The sequence below is a fragment of the Perca flavescens genome, chromosome 9 (genome assembly GCF_004354835.1).
Source record: "Perca flavescens isolate YP-PL-M2 chromosome 9, PFLA_1.0, whole genome shotgun sequence".
NCBI classification, from domain to species: Eukaryota; Metazoa; Chordata; class Actinopteri; order Perciformes; family Percidae; genus Perca; species Perca flavescens.
Genome location: NC_041339.1, coordinates 31,456,407 through 31,471,212, shown reverse-complemented (window position 1 = coordinate 31,471,212; position 14,806 = coordinate 31,456,407). Strand labels below are relative to the sequence as shown.

Below are 14,806 nucleotides of genomic sequence, written 5' to 3'. Positions count from 1 at the left end.
TAATCATAAAAACACATTCTAGGCATAGGCATTAAGAAAAAATACCTACGCTCATTAATCTTATAATTATGGCACTGACCAGTATCATGATTCATTATGCTATTCATACACTGATAAAACCAACCATTAACCTAATATCAACAAAGAGAGACAAACACAGCTTATGCTAAGATATCAGATACATTGACGTAGAAAATGCATGGACAACAAAGTAAAAAAGAAAATACAAAATTATTCTATTTTTCACAACACCCTATGCAAATAAACATTTCTAAACAATGTGTAGTGTTTAAATAAATGTGCATAATAAAATGTGCCAATCATACAAACAGCTGTAGTTCTTTTAATCCTAAATCATATAAACAATGACCTGAGATACACTCAGAGAAGATATACAATTAAACTGTCAAGGCATCGCAATCCTATGTCGTTCACAGTTTGATGATGCTTGATTCTGAGAGAGATCGTGCTTTTTATGACTGTAATATTGTTCAATAATACAACCATGCAGATAAACAGTAGTTCCTCTATTCACAGGTTTTGTTTAAAAGGTGGCAGCTTTAATAATAATAATAATAATAATAATAATAATAATAATAATAACAACAACAATTTTTTACATCCTTGGATGGAAATGTACATAGCCCAAGATCAAGTATCCAATGTACTTTGATAAATAAATAACATAGACACGCTCAAGCAATGTTCAACTTGTAGCACGAGATCAAGCAAACACTTGATGAATACAGGATTGACAAAAACTACAAGAACGGTTAGTCATTTAGCGGACTCGAACTGTCCGCTGCCCGAGCCGTCGGAGCTGGTCGCGCAGCAGGGAGCACACTGTTGGATCAGGGGCAGCAACCTTCCCTGTTGATGGAGTTGTTTGGTATCAGAACCACCTCCGATGCAGTTTCCATTAATGAAGACTCTCGGCACCTGAACACACAAATCATGCCATGACATTAGCTCTTTAAAAAAAAAAAAAAAGATTCCTGCCTGTCTGAGGAGCTTAGCATTTAAAACATTTTAAAAAAGGTAAGAGTTTGGGGAAATTATTTTGTTTTTTGTGACTCGTATTAACTTTCATCAACGTGTTTCCAATAGAGATGTCCCGAGCTGATCCTAAGGATCTGTATCGGGGCCGATTTCGGCATATTTTAACGGATCAGTAACTAAAATAAAGCCGATTAAAATTGAATCCTTTTCTTTACTGAACCCTGTGTTTTGTAAACCGCGGCCTGCCAGTGTCTGCTTAATGAAAGCCAGGCTCTACTGTGCAGCATTTTGCTCCAGTGAAAATTAGAGCGTGTGAATGTTAGGGACTCTGAATTCTGACAACGGGGATTTACAAAATGATGTTTCCCAGATTCAGTACACACTAGGGCGGAAACGATTCCTCGAATAACTCGAATAATTCGATTACAAAAAAAAATCCTCAAAGCAAAATTCTTTGCCTCGAAGCTTCGTTAAATCAATGTAATTAAGGATGTACGGCTCACTGTGTTTCCGCAAGGAGGATTATTACTAGCGCACAGTTGACGCTTCTGTGGACACAAGACTGACGGCCCAGATTACAAATGGAGGAAGACGAAAATAGCGAGGGTCTAAGAGAAGAGACAGGCAAGAGAAAACGACAGAAAGTGTGTGATCATTTTAAGCTGCAAACATGCTGCTACATCATCTCTGTAACAAACGTCCAGTGTACTCATCCATTCCACGGAACGAAGCCGACACAAGGTAATAAACGGCTGCTGCTCTCGTCCACCGCGCTGTTTTACACAACTAGCCTGCAGCATGCTACTCTGCTAATAGCCAACTGTTTACTAGTTTGCTACTAACCTTTGGAAACTTAGCTGCTGCCGGAGACAAACCGGCTCCTCCCCCCAGCATGGCCACTTAATATGTACCTCAATGACGTCATCATGCCGGTGATGTCTGCATTCTTTATTCTTTCTCCTCACTGTATTACTCTCTCCTCACACTATTAGCCTTCTGAAAATGTGGCCCCCAGAACAGTGTAGTTGAATAGCCCTGCTGTAAGCTTTTTACCGTCACATTTACCCTCTGGTCAGTGAACAGCTCTTTTGCATATCCAGTGCAAAGAGCCAGAGGCAAGAAGGGGAAGGAGGTGAAAAATATTAACATTTGGGCCTTTTTTTTTTTTTAAGGGTCTTGGAATTTGGCAATAAAATGTTTTGCTTTTTGTATATATATATATATATATATATATATATATTTCTTACTAAGTATTTCTTATCCAATTACTTGATTAATCGATGGAATAGCCTAATTGGTAGAATATTTGATTACTAAAATAATCGATAGCTGCAGCCCTAGTACACACCAACTCTAGTCTCTTTGTCTTATTAGCAAAAAGCAGTGTACAAAGCATCCAGCTAGGTGGGTCATATCACGTGATGCTAAGCAATGTTAATTCCATAAGTAACTTGATGGCAGACCAAAATTAAACTTGTCTAGTTAAAGTGCTGTCTGCCAGCCGATGTCTGTACCCGGCCAAAGATAATTTGTGAGTGAAGAACCTCCGATCGGACCTGTGACACCACTGTAGAAGGTGATCTTTCTCTAAACGGTTTATATTTGCTATAGTCAAAGACTATCGTCTGACAAGGATGCAACTTGCTCTGGGGCCTCGTGTATAAACGTTGCGTATGCACAAAAAGCTTGAGTATGCTGGTTTTCCCGCTCACAGCGTGGGTTATAAAAAATTAACTTGACGTGAGAATGTGCGGGCCGTCACGCAAACTATTGAGCAGACGTGAGAATGCGCGGGCCGTCCGCAACGTCTTTTCTGGCTCTGTAACGTGGCAAATTCTAAGGGACGAGTGCCGAAACTCACCAAACATTACAAAATAAAGTTTCCACTTAACTTACTGGCATACGTCTGTGACGGTCTATGAAAAGACATTATTATATCCGCTGGCACTCCATAAAAGTTTGACCATTTATGTGGATAATGTTTCACATCTTTCACACTATTAACTGTTTCTTTCTACAGGCTACTTAACCTCTGTTAAACAGGAGGACGGGAAATGAATGAGAAATCCACTTAGAAAATACTTTCAGTCATCCTCTGCATTTCCCAAAGATGACATATCTACTCACTGTGCAACAAAAACATTGGCACGGAAAAATGCAATAGTGTCTGTGAGTCTGTAGTTGCTGAGGCTCAGTTTTATACATGTGAATATTACTGCGCGTAGGTACTTTTCAAGTTTTGGCCGCACGCCATCTTCTGGTATGAAAGCTGCGCAGTCTTTTATACACGAGGCCCATGGTCTTTATCTTGACTCTGTTTCAGCTGTTTTGAGTCAAGATGAAGTCCTGAGTCTTGGCTGCAGCCCAAACAACACTAGTCAAGGCAACCTAAATTTAATTTAAATGCAGAACTGCCAGAACAAACAAGCTGTCAAATATGCATGTTTTGACTCTTTGCTGAAATAACAGGCTGCAAAGTTACTAAAGATTCCTATCCCAAAATACAGCATGGAGGCTCTTACCGTTCTGGCGCCGGTCATCTGAGCTAAGGCCTCTTGCAGTCTCCTCCCGTCATTGTGCTCGTCCAGTTCAATCACTTTGTAGTTCGCACCAATTTCATTGAACACGTTCTTGGCCATTTTGCAATAAGGACAGGTGGTCTTGGAAAATATCACAACACAGTTCTGGGACACCATCTCCTGAAAGGTCATGCAAAAAAAAAAAAAAAAGGATTTAAGTAGGGCTGGGCGATAGGGAGAAAATCAGATATTCGACCAAATACCTCGATATCGATATTGTGGTGATATTCTAGGGTTGACAATTGATGCTTTGACAAAATATCGCCACACTTAGATTTTAGATAAATAATCATCTGTAATGTGGACAAAATGTCTAAGTGGGTAAAGGCAGATAATAGAACAGCTAGAACAGTCTGCTAAAAGTACATCACTTCACTGTAATGCAGCCTTTAAAACCAGGAAAAGACAACACTTATGTCATATCATGATATCCAAAATCTAAGACAATATCTAGTCTCATATCATGATATTGATATAATATTGATATATTGCCCAGCCCTAGATTTAAGTAAAAATCTGTTGAACACAGATATAGACTGCACATACCAGGCCTCAAGTTGAATTGCTGGGCCAAGGTGAAGCAGCCTTTACTCTGCATTTTCATTAGGCTAAGTATTCCCATGGTTAATATTTAGTCAGTGAGTTAACTGTGGGTCCATTTTATAACAGTTTTTTTTTTTACTCTGATAAACTGACAAAAGAGGCCAAGAAACAAAATCCAGTATGAAGCTAAGTAATGCTGGTGGACTGAAGGAATCCCCAGCAAATAAACTGTTGAGACATGTCTGCAGAAATAACCGAAATGTATTGCTTTAATGCAACATTATCACAGACAGATCATTCAAAATAGGTTGTAGTGAGATCCACAGCGTACTGCTGTCCCAAAAGGTTTAACAAGTTGAGCATTTAAGCATTTACTTACCCGAACATACTGTACACAGGATGTGCTGGACAGAGCTGTGGAGGATGTAAAATTCCCCATTCTGAAAAACAAACAAATCAAAGAGCATACAGTATTTTAAAAGGCATGTGTCTCCTATCATCTTACTGACACACACTAACGTTACAAGGATTATAAATAGGTCCGTGCAATAACCTCAGAAACGTGAAGATATCACAGGAAGAGACGATCTGAACGCTCATAATTAGCATCAAAATAATAGCTAACTGGAGAATCACTGCTGGTCTGAAAATACACTTGAACATTGTTAAAGTTGTAAAGCAGGCAATTACTGATTTTACCACGTCTTAAATATCGGTGTCTAACTCCGTTGAACGCCTACAGTAAGGTTTTATGTAGCCTACTAGTTAATCCAGGAGGATTAGGAGTACACACGCTCTTCAAACACTCGAAATCAGGTCAGATTTGATGTGGGCATGAGACATGCCAAAGTCCATTACAAATCTAGCAATATCAAGACGGCAAGCTACAGTGAAAACGAAAAACACTTCCTAAAACGTTGCTGTAAATGTGTCATGAAACGTGACCAACTAATTGTAAATTCGGTATTAATTTGATTCGCCTCTCAGTACTTAATTCAGTTAAATCTAAATGTTTGCAATTGCTGAACTACCGCCGACCTCAGGTGGAAGAACAGAAGACGGCGGCATTAAGTTAGCTAACGCCAACGCAGCCATGCAAATGATAAAGGTTGACTTTTTCATGAAAATATGGATTGTTAATGGATCATATGCATGCCGAATTTGTCAGAGAAATCTATTGAATCGTAGAAATTACAAAAAAAGTGTGTGTGGCACTTTCAAATAGATTAAATTTAGAATATTGTTAAGTTATTACGAAACATCTGGTAAAGGTACGTAACGTAGCTAAGCATGTGGCAGTGAATGGGCTAAATTAACTTTGCCATTTCAACTTCTGTTAACCGAAAATGGTGTACCTGTTGCACTATTTACTAACGTTAACGTTACTTCTTGGGTGAAAATACTTTTTTAAACAACAGTCTGTGTTTGGTTTATTAAACTAGCCATTATTTTAGTCAAGATAGCAAGAATGACCTTCGGCAGCCGGTCCATGCCACCCTGGGTAGACATCCTGCTCGAGCAAACATGGAGAAAAAAGAAAATACGGCCAAAAAATAATCGCGCTGTTGGCCTGGATTAAACATGCGGTAAGTGTGCAAACACTTCTGAAATCACACACCACATCTGGCGGTAACTGTACGCTTGCCTTTGCCCCTATTTACCTACCTTACGTGACCACCGGAAGTAGTTCCTGACGCAGACGCAAGCTGGACGCAAGCCGCAGTTTGAACGTAACGTCAATAACGTCAACACCACAAATGTGGAGGAGACTCGTGTGATTATGCAGAGTGGTATCATATGGTATGTTAAAGGTATAGTCGGTCATTTTATTCGGTAAAATAGCCTATCAGATCTACGTGTGCAAGATCTTTATGGGACTTTATGGGACTTATCTATATACTCAACTTTCGTTGAGTATATAGATAGCCTATATGCAGATATTGACCAAGTGAAACATGTAAAAACAGCCATGACTCACCTAATGGAGTGACAGGCAGTCTTTCCAATTTATTTTTTTTCTCTCATTCGGAATCCTCTTTCTCCTCCAAATGGCAGTAGAGACTGGCTTCTGTATTTGGGTGGTCCATGTATGTCCTTTAGGGCGGTCAAACCATAGACTGTATATTATTAGGTCAAACTGCCAAAGTAGCCTCCACAAAACAAATTTGTGTATGTATTCAGTCAGGATTACTACCAGATTGTGACAGGATTAAGCAATAGGTTATAGTAACATTATTAATAATAGTAGCCTATTTGTAGGTGGCATTCCAATGCCAGTGACACCTCAAGTAAAACATCCCCTGTGCTGAGTGTGATGAGGTCAAAGAGACCAGTGGAATTCAAGCGGAAGAGTGGAACTAGCATAACACACTCTGTCATGTCTGTCTGCAGGCTACAGCACAGGCATCAAAGCTGTTACAAATTTGGAAAATGTTTTCCTTTATCCTCAAAGGTGTTTCATTTCCCCTCCCTCTTCAAATGCAGGAGAAAATGCATTAGTTCAGAATGAACTGTTTCCCATTTACCATGTTAGCCCAGAATAGGCTCACAGGCTAGGGGATCAATCACAAATGATGAATGAATCACAAAAAGATATCTGATGAGGCAGCACAGAAGTGCTTTACTTCAAATACCTTTTTTTTTTTTTTTTTTTTTTTTTTTTCAAAGCCAATGCGAGAATTGCATGATTTCAGAATGGATTCACACCATCAAAGAGATATACAGTCTGGCCCCGGAGTGGGTACTGGAATACCTGACACAAATCCTGACATGTTATGAAAGGCAGTAGAGAATATATAGCGGGTTCAAATACCTGCTCACAGCATTGATACACGTGATAAAAGACAGGGAGGGTTGGTCCAACTGATCAGTTATTTTGGTCAGGCTGGATGGATCTTTAACATCAAGCTGGAGTCTTCACCTCCCTGGCTAGATTTCAAGATGTAAAACCATAGAAATAAAGCAAACATTTGTACTAATCAAATGACCACGGCAAACACTTCATTGTCCCTTCTATCCAGTTTATGTATACGTGTGAAACTTTTACCTTCACATAAAAGGAAAGTGCTTCCTGTGTGTGTGTGTGTGTGTGTGTGTGTGTGTGTGTGTGTGTGCGTGTGTGTGTGTGTGTGTGTGTGTGTGTGTGTGTGTGTGTGTGTGTCTGTGTGTGTAACATCTGAGAATCATCTCTGCTAAGTAGATCAAACCAACATAATCTGTACTGGGGTTATCATACCTTCACCAAAGCTGGGTCATGGGGCGAGGGAAAAACTGATTCCCACTGGCTGGCCAGAGGGTTGCCATAGCATAGAAAATGAGACAAATAGGCCTACTCCATTACTGGCCTTTAGCTCATTCTGGTTTATATATAACTGCCCTGTAGTATTTTTCTCCTACAGTAGTACGGTATTAACCTAAGGCACAAATACTGAATAGTCTCGACTGGCCAGATAATACAGTATGACAACAGGCTAAAACTCTTAAAAGTGACAAGAATTTTAATAAAGCATATTTCATGTACCATTTCAGGCACAGTCAGGGAAATGTTCGCTTTCCCTCATGTAAAACACGTTGGTAATGAGGCATGGAAAAACATTTCAAGCTGCATTGAAATTCTGACATATGGAACTGATATTTTGTTGACAAATTGTTGGTAGACGTATTCGCACTACTGGGTGCCACAGAGCCATCTGATTTGTGATGCCACTATAGCATATAAACCATCTCCTGATATAGATTTGTGCACCCACATATTCAAAATGACCAAAGCACCTTTAATATGCCTACCTACTGTATGCAAAATGAAATGATGTGTTATTGCTTAGACAACACAATTTTCCATAATAGATATTAACAATATATATTAGAAGATCAGGTCAGAACTCAGAAAATGGACTCAGTGTTGTTTGCTGTGGATGATTTGTCTTTAGATATGGGGGTAACAGTGCACATCTTCAGACAGTCTCTTCTGGAAGGCATTCATGTTGCATGGTACTAGGTTGTTCACAGTGTTGGGGAGTAACGGAATACATGTAAGTTACGTATTCAGAATACAAATTATGAGTAACTGTATTCCGTTACAGTTACAATTTAAATAGTTGGTATTTAGAATACAGTTACATTGTTAAAATCAATGGATTACATGACAATACTTCTCCGTTTCACGAGTTTATTCACTCTGAATAAATTAAGGCAACTTAATGCATTTTCCAGAAGCCCCGATATGAAATAGAAAAAAATAGCTATTTGCGTGATCAGTCACAATGGAGTCGGAACGGGCACGACAGAGCCAGGGCAGCAATAAGTTTCTATCTTGGAAATTCAAACAGCATTTCACATTAAAGAACGAACAGGGAGAATGAAATACAGCTAACTGTGCCGTGCTGCCTCTGCTTGCCAGCAACCAACCTCCTTTCAGCTCCAAATTACTCCACCTCCAACCTGAAGAAGCATCTTAAAGTAAGTTATTTTTTTAATTAACCAAGGGTAGTCGTCTGCTGTAGTTTTACTGGTCACCTTGCTATTTTAACATTGACGTGCGACTTTACATTCTCCTAGGTGCTGATTTACTAGCTCCAGAGCCGTTTAAAGACTATAGCCCCGTTTGACATGCTAACTAACGTTAGCTAAAATTAGCTGGTGGTAGCTTAGACTGCAGTTCGATTTTTGTAGTGGGCTATGCAGTTCGGGACTACCAATACAATAATCTATCTGCTTGTTCAGGTACACATTGAGCTAGTTGGAATAAAAAGAACACACCATTATAGGCCTGTTTAGTAAGCTGGATGTGATAGCCGCATTCCTACCCTTATAAAACGCAATTCAATGTGGAAGTAATCTTGAAGTAATCCAAGTATTCAGAATACGTTACTCAGATTGAGTAACGTAACGGAATACGTTACAAATTACATTTGTGGGCATGTATTCTGTATTCTGTAACGAAATACGTTTTGAAAGTATCCTTCCCAACACTGGTTGTTCACATGAAAAGTAGTCTTGCATTGCCAGACCTTCCTCCTCAGCACTGCGAGGAGGGTTTGGCTAGTCCACACAGCATTCTGGGATGGGAGGAAAAACATATGCTCTGGTTTATTGGCATTTCTTTAAACCAATCACAATCATATTGGGCGCTGCTAAGCGCCGGACGGAGCCAGGGTGCCGCTGCAAAATAGCCTCTGGAAGGAACTTGTTTTGGTGGAACATGTGTACGTTCAAAGGTTGTTTAAAGCCCTATTTGCACGGGATGAGTATCATCTGGGGACTTTGTGCGATTTAGAAATCCCCCCCCCCAACACACATCTGAGTTTCATGTGGGGCATTCGCACGGGATAAGCAAAGCCCGCTTTTACTCAAATTTACTGACATAAATGTACCCCGAGAGTTAGATACCCGGAGGCGTGCAGAGGACGGTCAGGGCAAGGCCGCCGCACCGCACTTGGCTCGGCCAGGCCCGGTAGGGGCTACCAGAGGCTCGAACCCTATCATCCCCACCGCGGCGGCACCCACACAGCATCACCGTCAGCGCTCGGACAAAGCTGCAGGGAGTGCGTCAACTCGGGGATTGGTCACGAAAGGCGGCGTCCGCACCCCCACCCCCCGCGATCCCATTTCTGTCTTCGCGAGAGGGCACTGGAAACAAAAATGATATACAACCTCCGCCAAATCACAGATATATATGAGCTCTCCCTCAGTCTGATGTTAGTAAGGTTTGGGTGAGGGGGTTTCAGATTCAACCATTTGACGAGCACCTCTGAAGCAGCTTACTGGCAGCTTTAAGGAATTTGCAATCACACCTTTTTTATGTGTGAAAAGTGAGAATGATGAGTCAGACTTTCCCTCACTGTCTGACACAGTCTGCTCCTCCTCTTCATTCCTGTGGAGAAAAAATAAATAATTTGTAATAAATCAAAAGCCACAGGAACAAATCTAATGACACATGTTTGGTTCTGGTTTGTTCTAAACACTTTCAGGTCTTATAAGCATTTACAGATTTGCCTTTGATTGACTGGCCGATTAGGATTTACTTTTGTGGAAAGTAAATCGGTGTGGCAACTTTTGTATTAAAATAAGAAGGCCCTTTTTCTGTCTCGATTAGGCCTAATGAAATAAAGTTATGTTTTGTTTGATGTTTTGAATGCTTTGAAAAATGGAGTGAAAATAAACAGTCCTCAGTTATATTTTTAACTCCCGAATCATTTCTTTTTCTGTCATCTCAACATTTGAGGACAGAAAATGGTGAGTCTTAAGTCTTTGCTTTCTCGGTTTCTTCTGCGTAGGACATTTTCTCCACAGTTAGCACTTTCTTTAGGCCAAGCAGCCTGATACAAAAGAAAAATCTCAATTGCAGTCTCCATTGATCAAATCATAGCTCTCGGCCATATAGCTTGATTGAGTGCTGTAGAGTTTCTGCTTAACAGGCAATTGGCAAAGTGCGTAATAAATAATTTTTAGTCAGTTCATCAATAAGCTAACACTAAAATCTATAGCACTTATCATGCGGATAAGTAAAGTGTGTGTCACTGTGATTTTTTTTATCCATGTGAGTTTCAGTCAGGAATGGAGCTGAGCTACAGTTAGACTCAACATTTTTTATGTGTTGGGAAAACGGTCAGGGCTGGCTGCAGTCAGGATGGCCTGGGCTGATTCCAAGTCCGCTTAAGACCAGGTCCAAAGGGGTGAAGACTGAGCTAACAACCTGGCAGAAAATCAGGACGTATTTAAGGCCAATATTGGTAATAAAGCTGTACTGTAGGGTCTGTCCAAAAGTAAGAATACTATTCAGCTCTGCCTTCATTTTTCATTTAAAAAAAATGCCTTCAATCTAATAACTCCACAGAGCTTTTTCAACTTGAACATAAGTTAATTCTTGCAATGTTTCCTAGATATGGAAGTAGGCAACTTTAGCAATAACAAATGTTGCAGGTTGTTTGTTTGTCAGCTGGCGGTTTTTCTGCCCCACTAGTGGCCAAAAAATCGATTCATGCAGCTATCAGAAGTTAAGATGATTCTGCGGAAATTTGAAGACCATTTTACATGTACTATAATCAGATAGAATGATCCCTTCAAATATCACAAACTAGTCCATAATCGACCCCTGAGAACATACCAGAGGTTAATTTGAGGAGTAATTCAAAGATCGCGTAGTTTGTCCGTTGATTTCAAAAAAACCTTTAATTAAAGCTTTAGTGCGTAACTTTTTTTACATTGCCAAATCAGTTGATACAAAGCTAACCAAGACTATCAGCTCCACAAAACTCTCTTTCTCAGTATGGCTATGTTTAGAAATGGGTGTCGTCCGGCGACTTTCGCACAGAAACTGGAATGAAGATAAGGACCTCTTCTGAAGAGTTCATCATGTTTTTTTAATCCTCCATGTCCTCCATGGCTACTCAGTCCCTCCAGAAAAATGCAATTATGTGATCGCATAATTCAATGCATAATCAGCCAAAGTCCGCATATTTATGCGGGGGCCGCATTTTTTCAAATACGCCGCACTTTCGCTGCATAAATTGCAGATTTAAATATGCGGTGCTTGCATGATTTCATAATCCCCGCATTTTTGTTGCAAAAAAGTCACATATATCTTAGCGGAAAGTTGAAAAATGTTGCGTTTACTTCACACAAGAGCAGCCATTTTCCCCTGTTGCCATGGGAACGTTACGAAGTGGCGTGATTACGCGACGTGAACATCATCGAAAAGCAGGGCGTTGGGGGAATCACATTTTTTTCCTCTTTTTCATCAAACCGCAGTTTTTGCAAGTTCCTGCAATTTCATCGCATAAAATTGCATAAATATCCCGCATATTCCATCGCATTTTTTAAGAAAACGTGCCGCATAATCAAGGATTTTTGCCTGCAACAATCACAAAAAAACTGGCTGGCTACTAGTAACTGCGTGGACGTGGGGTGGGGGTGGTGCGCAATCACGGAAGGCTTCTATCGTGTAGATGCACCGACAGAATTATTGTCATTACTTAGAATTCCTCATGGGTGAGACAGATACTACGCACTATAACTTTAATGAAGAGGTTACATATTTGTTTGAAATGTTTGTTCATCCTTAATTATGTAAGGTATACAAAGGGGTTCTTAAAAGGCAAAATATAAACCCCTTAAAAATACCTTAATTTGAAAACCCCTTGATTAGCAAATAAAGTAGATGTTAGGGTGTACTGCAATAAAAGCCCAGGTCAAAAAAAAACATATAGGCTATTCCAGAGGTCCCTGCTCGGTCTCTCTTTCAGTTAAGGGGTCCTTGGTTTAAAAAACGTTGAAGACCTCTGGGCTATTCGACTAAATTTTGAATCATGCTTCAGACAAGTGTGTGACAAAGTGAAAGATGTTAGAAAATGGTCTGGGGGGACCAGACTTGAGTACAAGTTTAGCCCTCCAGTCAGCTAAAAAATAAAGACTCCTTTGTTCAGATGACAGCGAGCACACGCGGTCAGCCAGATAAAATGAGATAATGCTGCCAGATTCATTCTGATTAGTTTGGTCCCTGGGATTAATTATGCATCAAAGGACGTCAATAAAAAAAAAACAATGCATGGTAAGTGACAGTGTCAGTTTTGATGCATCATGCCTTGCTTTGCTGTAGGACGAGTGCTTTTTCTCTCTTGTTGACTGCTTATCCAACCACTGCCCTCAAAGGCAGAGTGGCCTCCCAGTGCAAAACAACAGATACTATGGCAGCAATATATTTCTCAGACAGAACAATTTATGGGACTATCACTATTAATCATTGCCATGGAAAGGGAAGATTGCCTAACTCATCCGGAGCCCCCATAGAAATGTAATTCTCCGACTGCCTAAAGTGCTTATAGGGCTGAGCTGCAGATGCAGTTTTCCCATGCTCGGGCTCTGTCCTACACTGGCATGGCAATAAGCTGTTGATTTAATATCCGTTTGCTGCATGCATTTTCTTGGACATGTAATCAGTCCACAAGGTTCGGCGAGAGGCTGTCATGAATCTCGTCGGCTGTACTGTTACCCCCCCTCTCCTCCTCCTCCAGTGGACAATCACCAGCTCACCAGCAGGACATGGCAGATCCAGCAGCCATTTCTGATTACACTCATGACTCAGGTTGCCGATCGGCTGTCAGGGTGCAATCACGCATACACATTTGTTTTCTTTCTTTTTTTTGGTCTTCATGGTTTTCAACGGTGCAGAATTGTCTTCGGAAATTTCGTCAAAACGATTAAGGGTGATGTTTTGAAATGCAAAATACACGTTCCATGCACATAAAGAGGAAAAATACTGAATGTTTCTTTCATTATTCCATGTAGAAACATATTAAGAAGGAGGACAAACCATTGAATAAAGGGAGTAGTTTCAAAACTGAACTAATAAAGATGAGGAGAGAGTCACAGGAACTCAGTGGCTTGAAGTCTTTAAATAGCATGCATGTAGGCTTCAACACAGAGCCCAGAGTCAGAAAAAGAACTGGAGCTCCAATGATTAGTTGATAAATCCATTGAGAGAAAACTAATTGGCAGCTATTTTGATAACTGATTAGTTTGAGTCAACTTTGGTCAGAAAACACATGAAGATGTCATCTTGAGGTCTGGAACATTGTGATGGACATTTTTCTAAATCTTCAGACATTTATTGCCAAAACAATTTACAGTACTTGAGAAAGTTAATCATTTTTGCCATATTAATTGATGATGAAAATAACGTTTTTTTTTTTGCCTTAAATGAAAAAAGATTACAAAAATAAATAAGACTTTAGTCACTTAATGAACAAACAAACAACAAAAGTTTGACTAGAATCTCTGAACAGAGTATCTCCAGACTTAGCAGCCTGTAGAGAGAGAGCTTTTTGGGGGCATTTTTAGGCCTTTATTTTCACAGGACAGATTAAGACATGAAAGGGGAGAAAGAGGGGAATGATCAAAGGGGCACAGGTCGGAGTCGAACCCGCAGCCACTGTGTCGTGGAATAAACCTCTTTATATGTGTGTCTGCTCTATCAACTGAGCTAACCCGGCCACAAAGCTGATGGTTTTAATCTAGTGAATGATTGGTGGTAGTAATACGTGGTTACCTGCATGTGGGGGATACCTGCGAGACTACCATGGGATCAGCTCCATGGACAGCGCCTGTGACAAACTTGTGGCAACCTTAAAGTGCTCATATTATGCTCATTTTTAGGTTCATAATTGTATTTAGAGGCTGTACCAGAATAGGTTTACATGGTTTCATTTTCAAAAAACACCATATTTGTGTTGTACTGCACATTGCTGCAGATCCTCTTTTCACCCTGTGTGTTGAGCTCTCTGTTTTAGCTACAGAGTGAGACATCTCACTTCTGTTCCATCTTTGTTGGGAGTCGCACATGGGCAGTAGCTAGGTAAGGACTACTAGCCAGTCAGAAGCAGAGTATGAAGGTGTGCCACGCTAGCAGCTAGGTGTGCATTATAACGTGTGTTACAAAGTGACCACGTTTGTCTCTGAAGTAAAGGCTGGACTACAATAGAGCTGTTTGGAGCAGTTTGTGAACAGTGTTTTCTGTTGGAGATGATAAGTCCCTTTGGGGTGGACTTTGGGCTTTTTCACTTTGTAAACCTATAATATTCACAAAAAAGATATATAACACAATAAAGGAAAGGGGAAAAGCCAAAAAGCATAATATGAGCACTTTAACCATGGTAAAAACCCTGCATAGGTTCACTGTGTATATATAT

General features: G+C 40.2%; 1 protein-coding gene across 3 annotated transcripts; it reads right to left on the bottom strand.

The window, feature by feature from the left end:
* Nucleotides 1-327: 327 nt before the first annotated feature.
* On the bottom strand, nt 328-5,887 carry glrx2 (glutaredoxin 2). 3 transcript variants are annotated; one of them, XM_028587916.1, is made up of 4 exons: nt 5,787-5,887; nt 4,501-4,561; nt 3,522-3,698; nt 328-939 (listed from the first exon to the last, which is right to left on the bottom strand). In XM_028587916.1, exons 2-4 carry the CDS (start codon nt 4,558-4,560, stop codon nt 778-780), a joined length of 399 nt encoding a protein of 132 aa, XP_028443717.1. In that variant the 5' UTR covers nt 4,561; nt 5,787-5,887; the 3' UTR covers nt 328-777. The 3 variants fall into 3 exon arrangements, with proteins under 3 accessions (XP_028443717.1, XP_028443715.1, XP_028443716.1); XM_028587914.1 differs by lacking the exon at nt 5,787-5,887 and adding an exon at nt 5,595-5,775; XM_028587915.1 differs by lacking the exon at nt 5,787-5,887 and adding an exon at nt 4,675-5,264.
* Between the last annotated feature and the right edge of the window lie 8,919 nt (nt 5,888-14,806).

Excerpts from the sequence above, each read along its gene's own strand:
- glrx2 (XM_028587914.1), bottom strand. The coding sequence starts at position 5,704 with ATGTTTAATCCAGGCCAACAGCGCGATTATTTTTTGGCCGTATTTTCT. Across the intron at positions 4,562-5,594 it reads GCATGGACCGGCTGCCGAAG|AATGGGGAATTTTACATCCT; the intron begins GTCATTCTTGCT and ends TTTGTTTTTCAG. Across the intron at positions 940-3,521 it reads AGATGACCGGCGCCAGAACG|GTGCCGAGAGTCTTCATTAA; the intron begins GTAAGAGCCTCC and ends TTGTGTGTTCAG.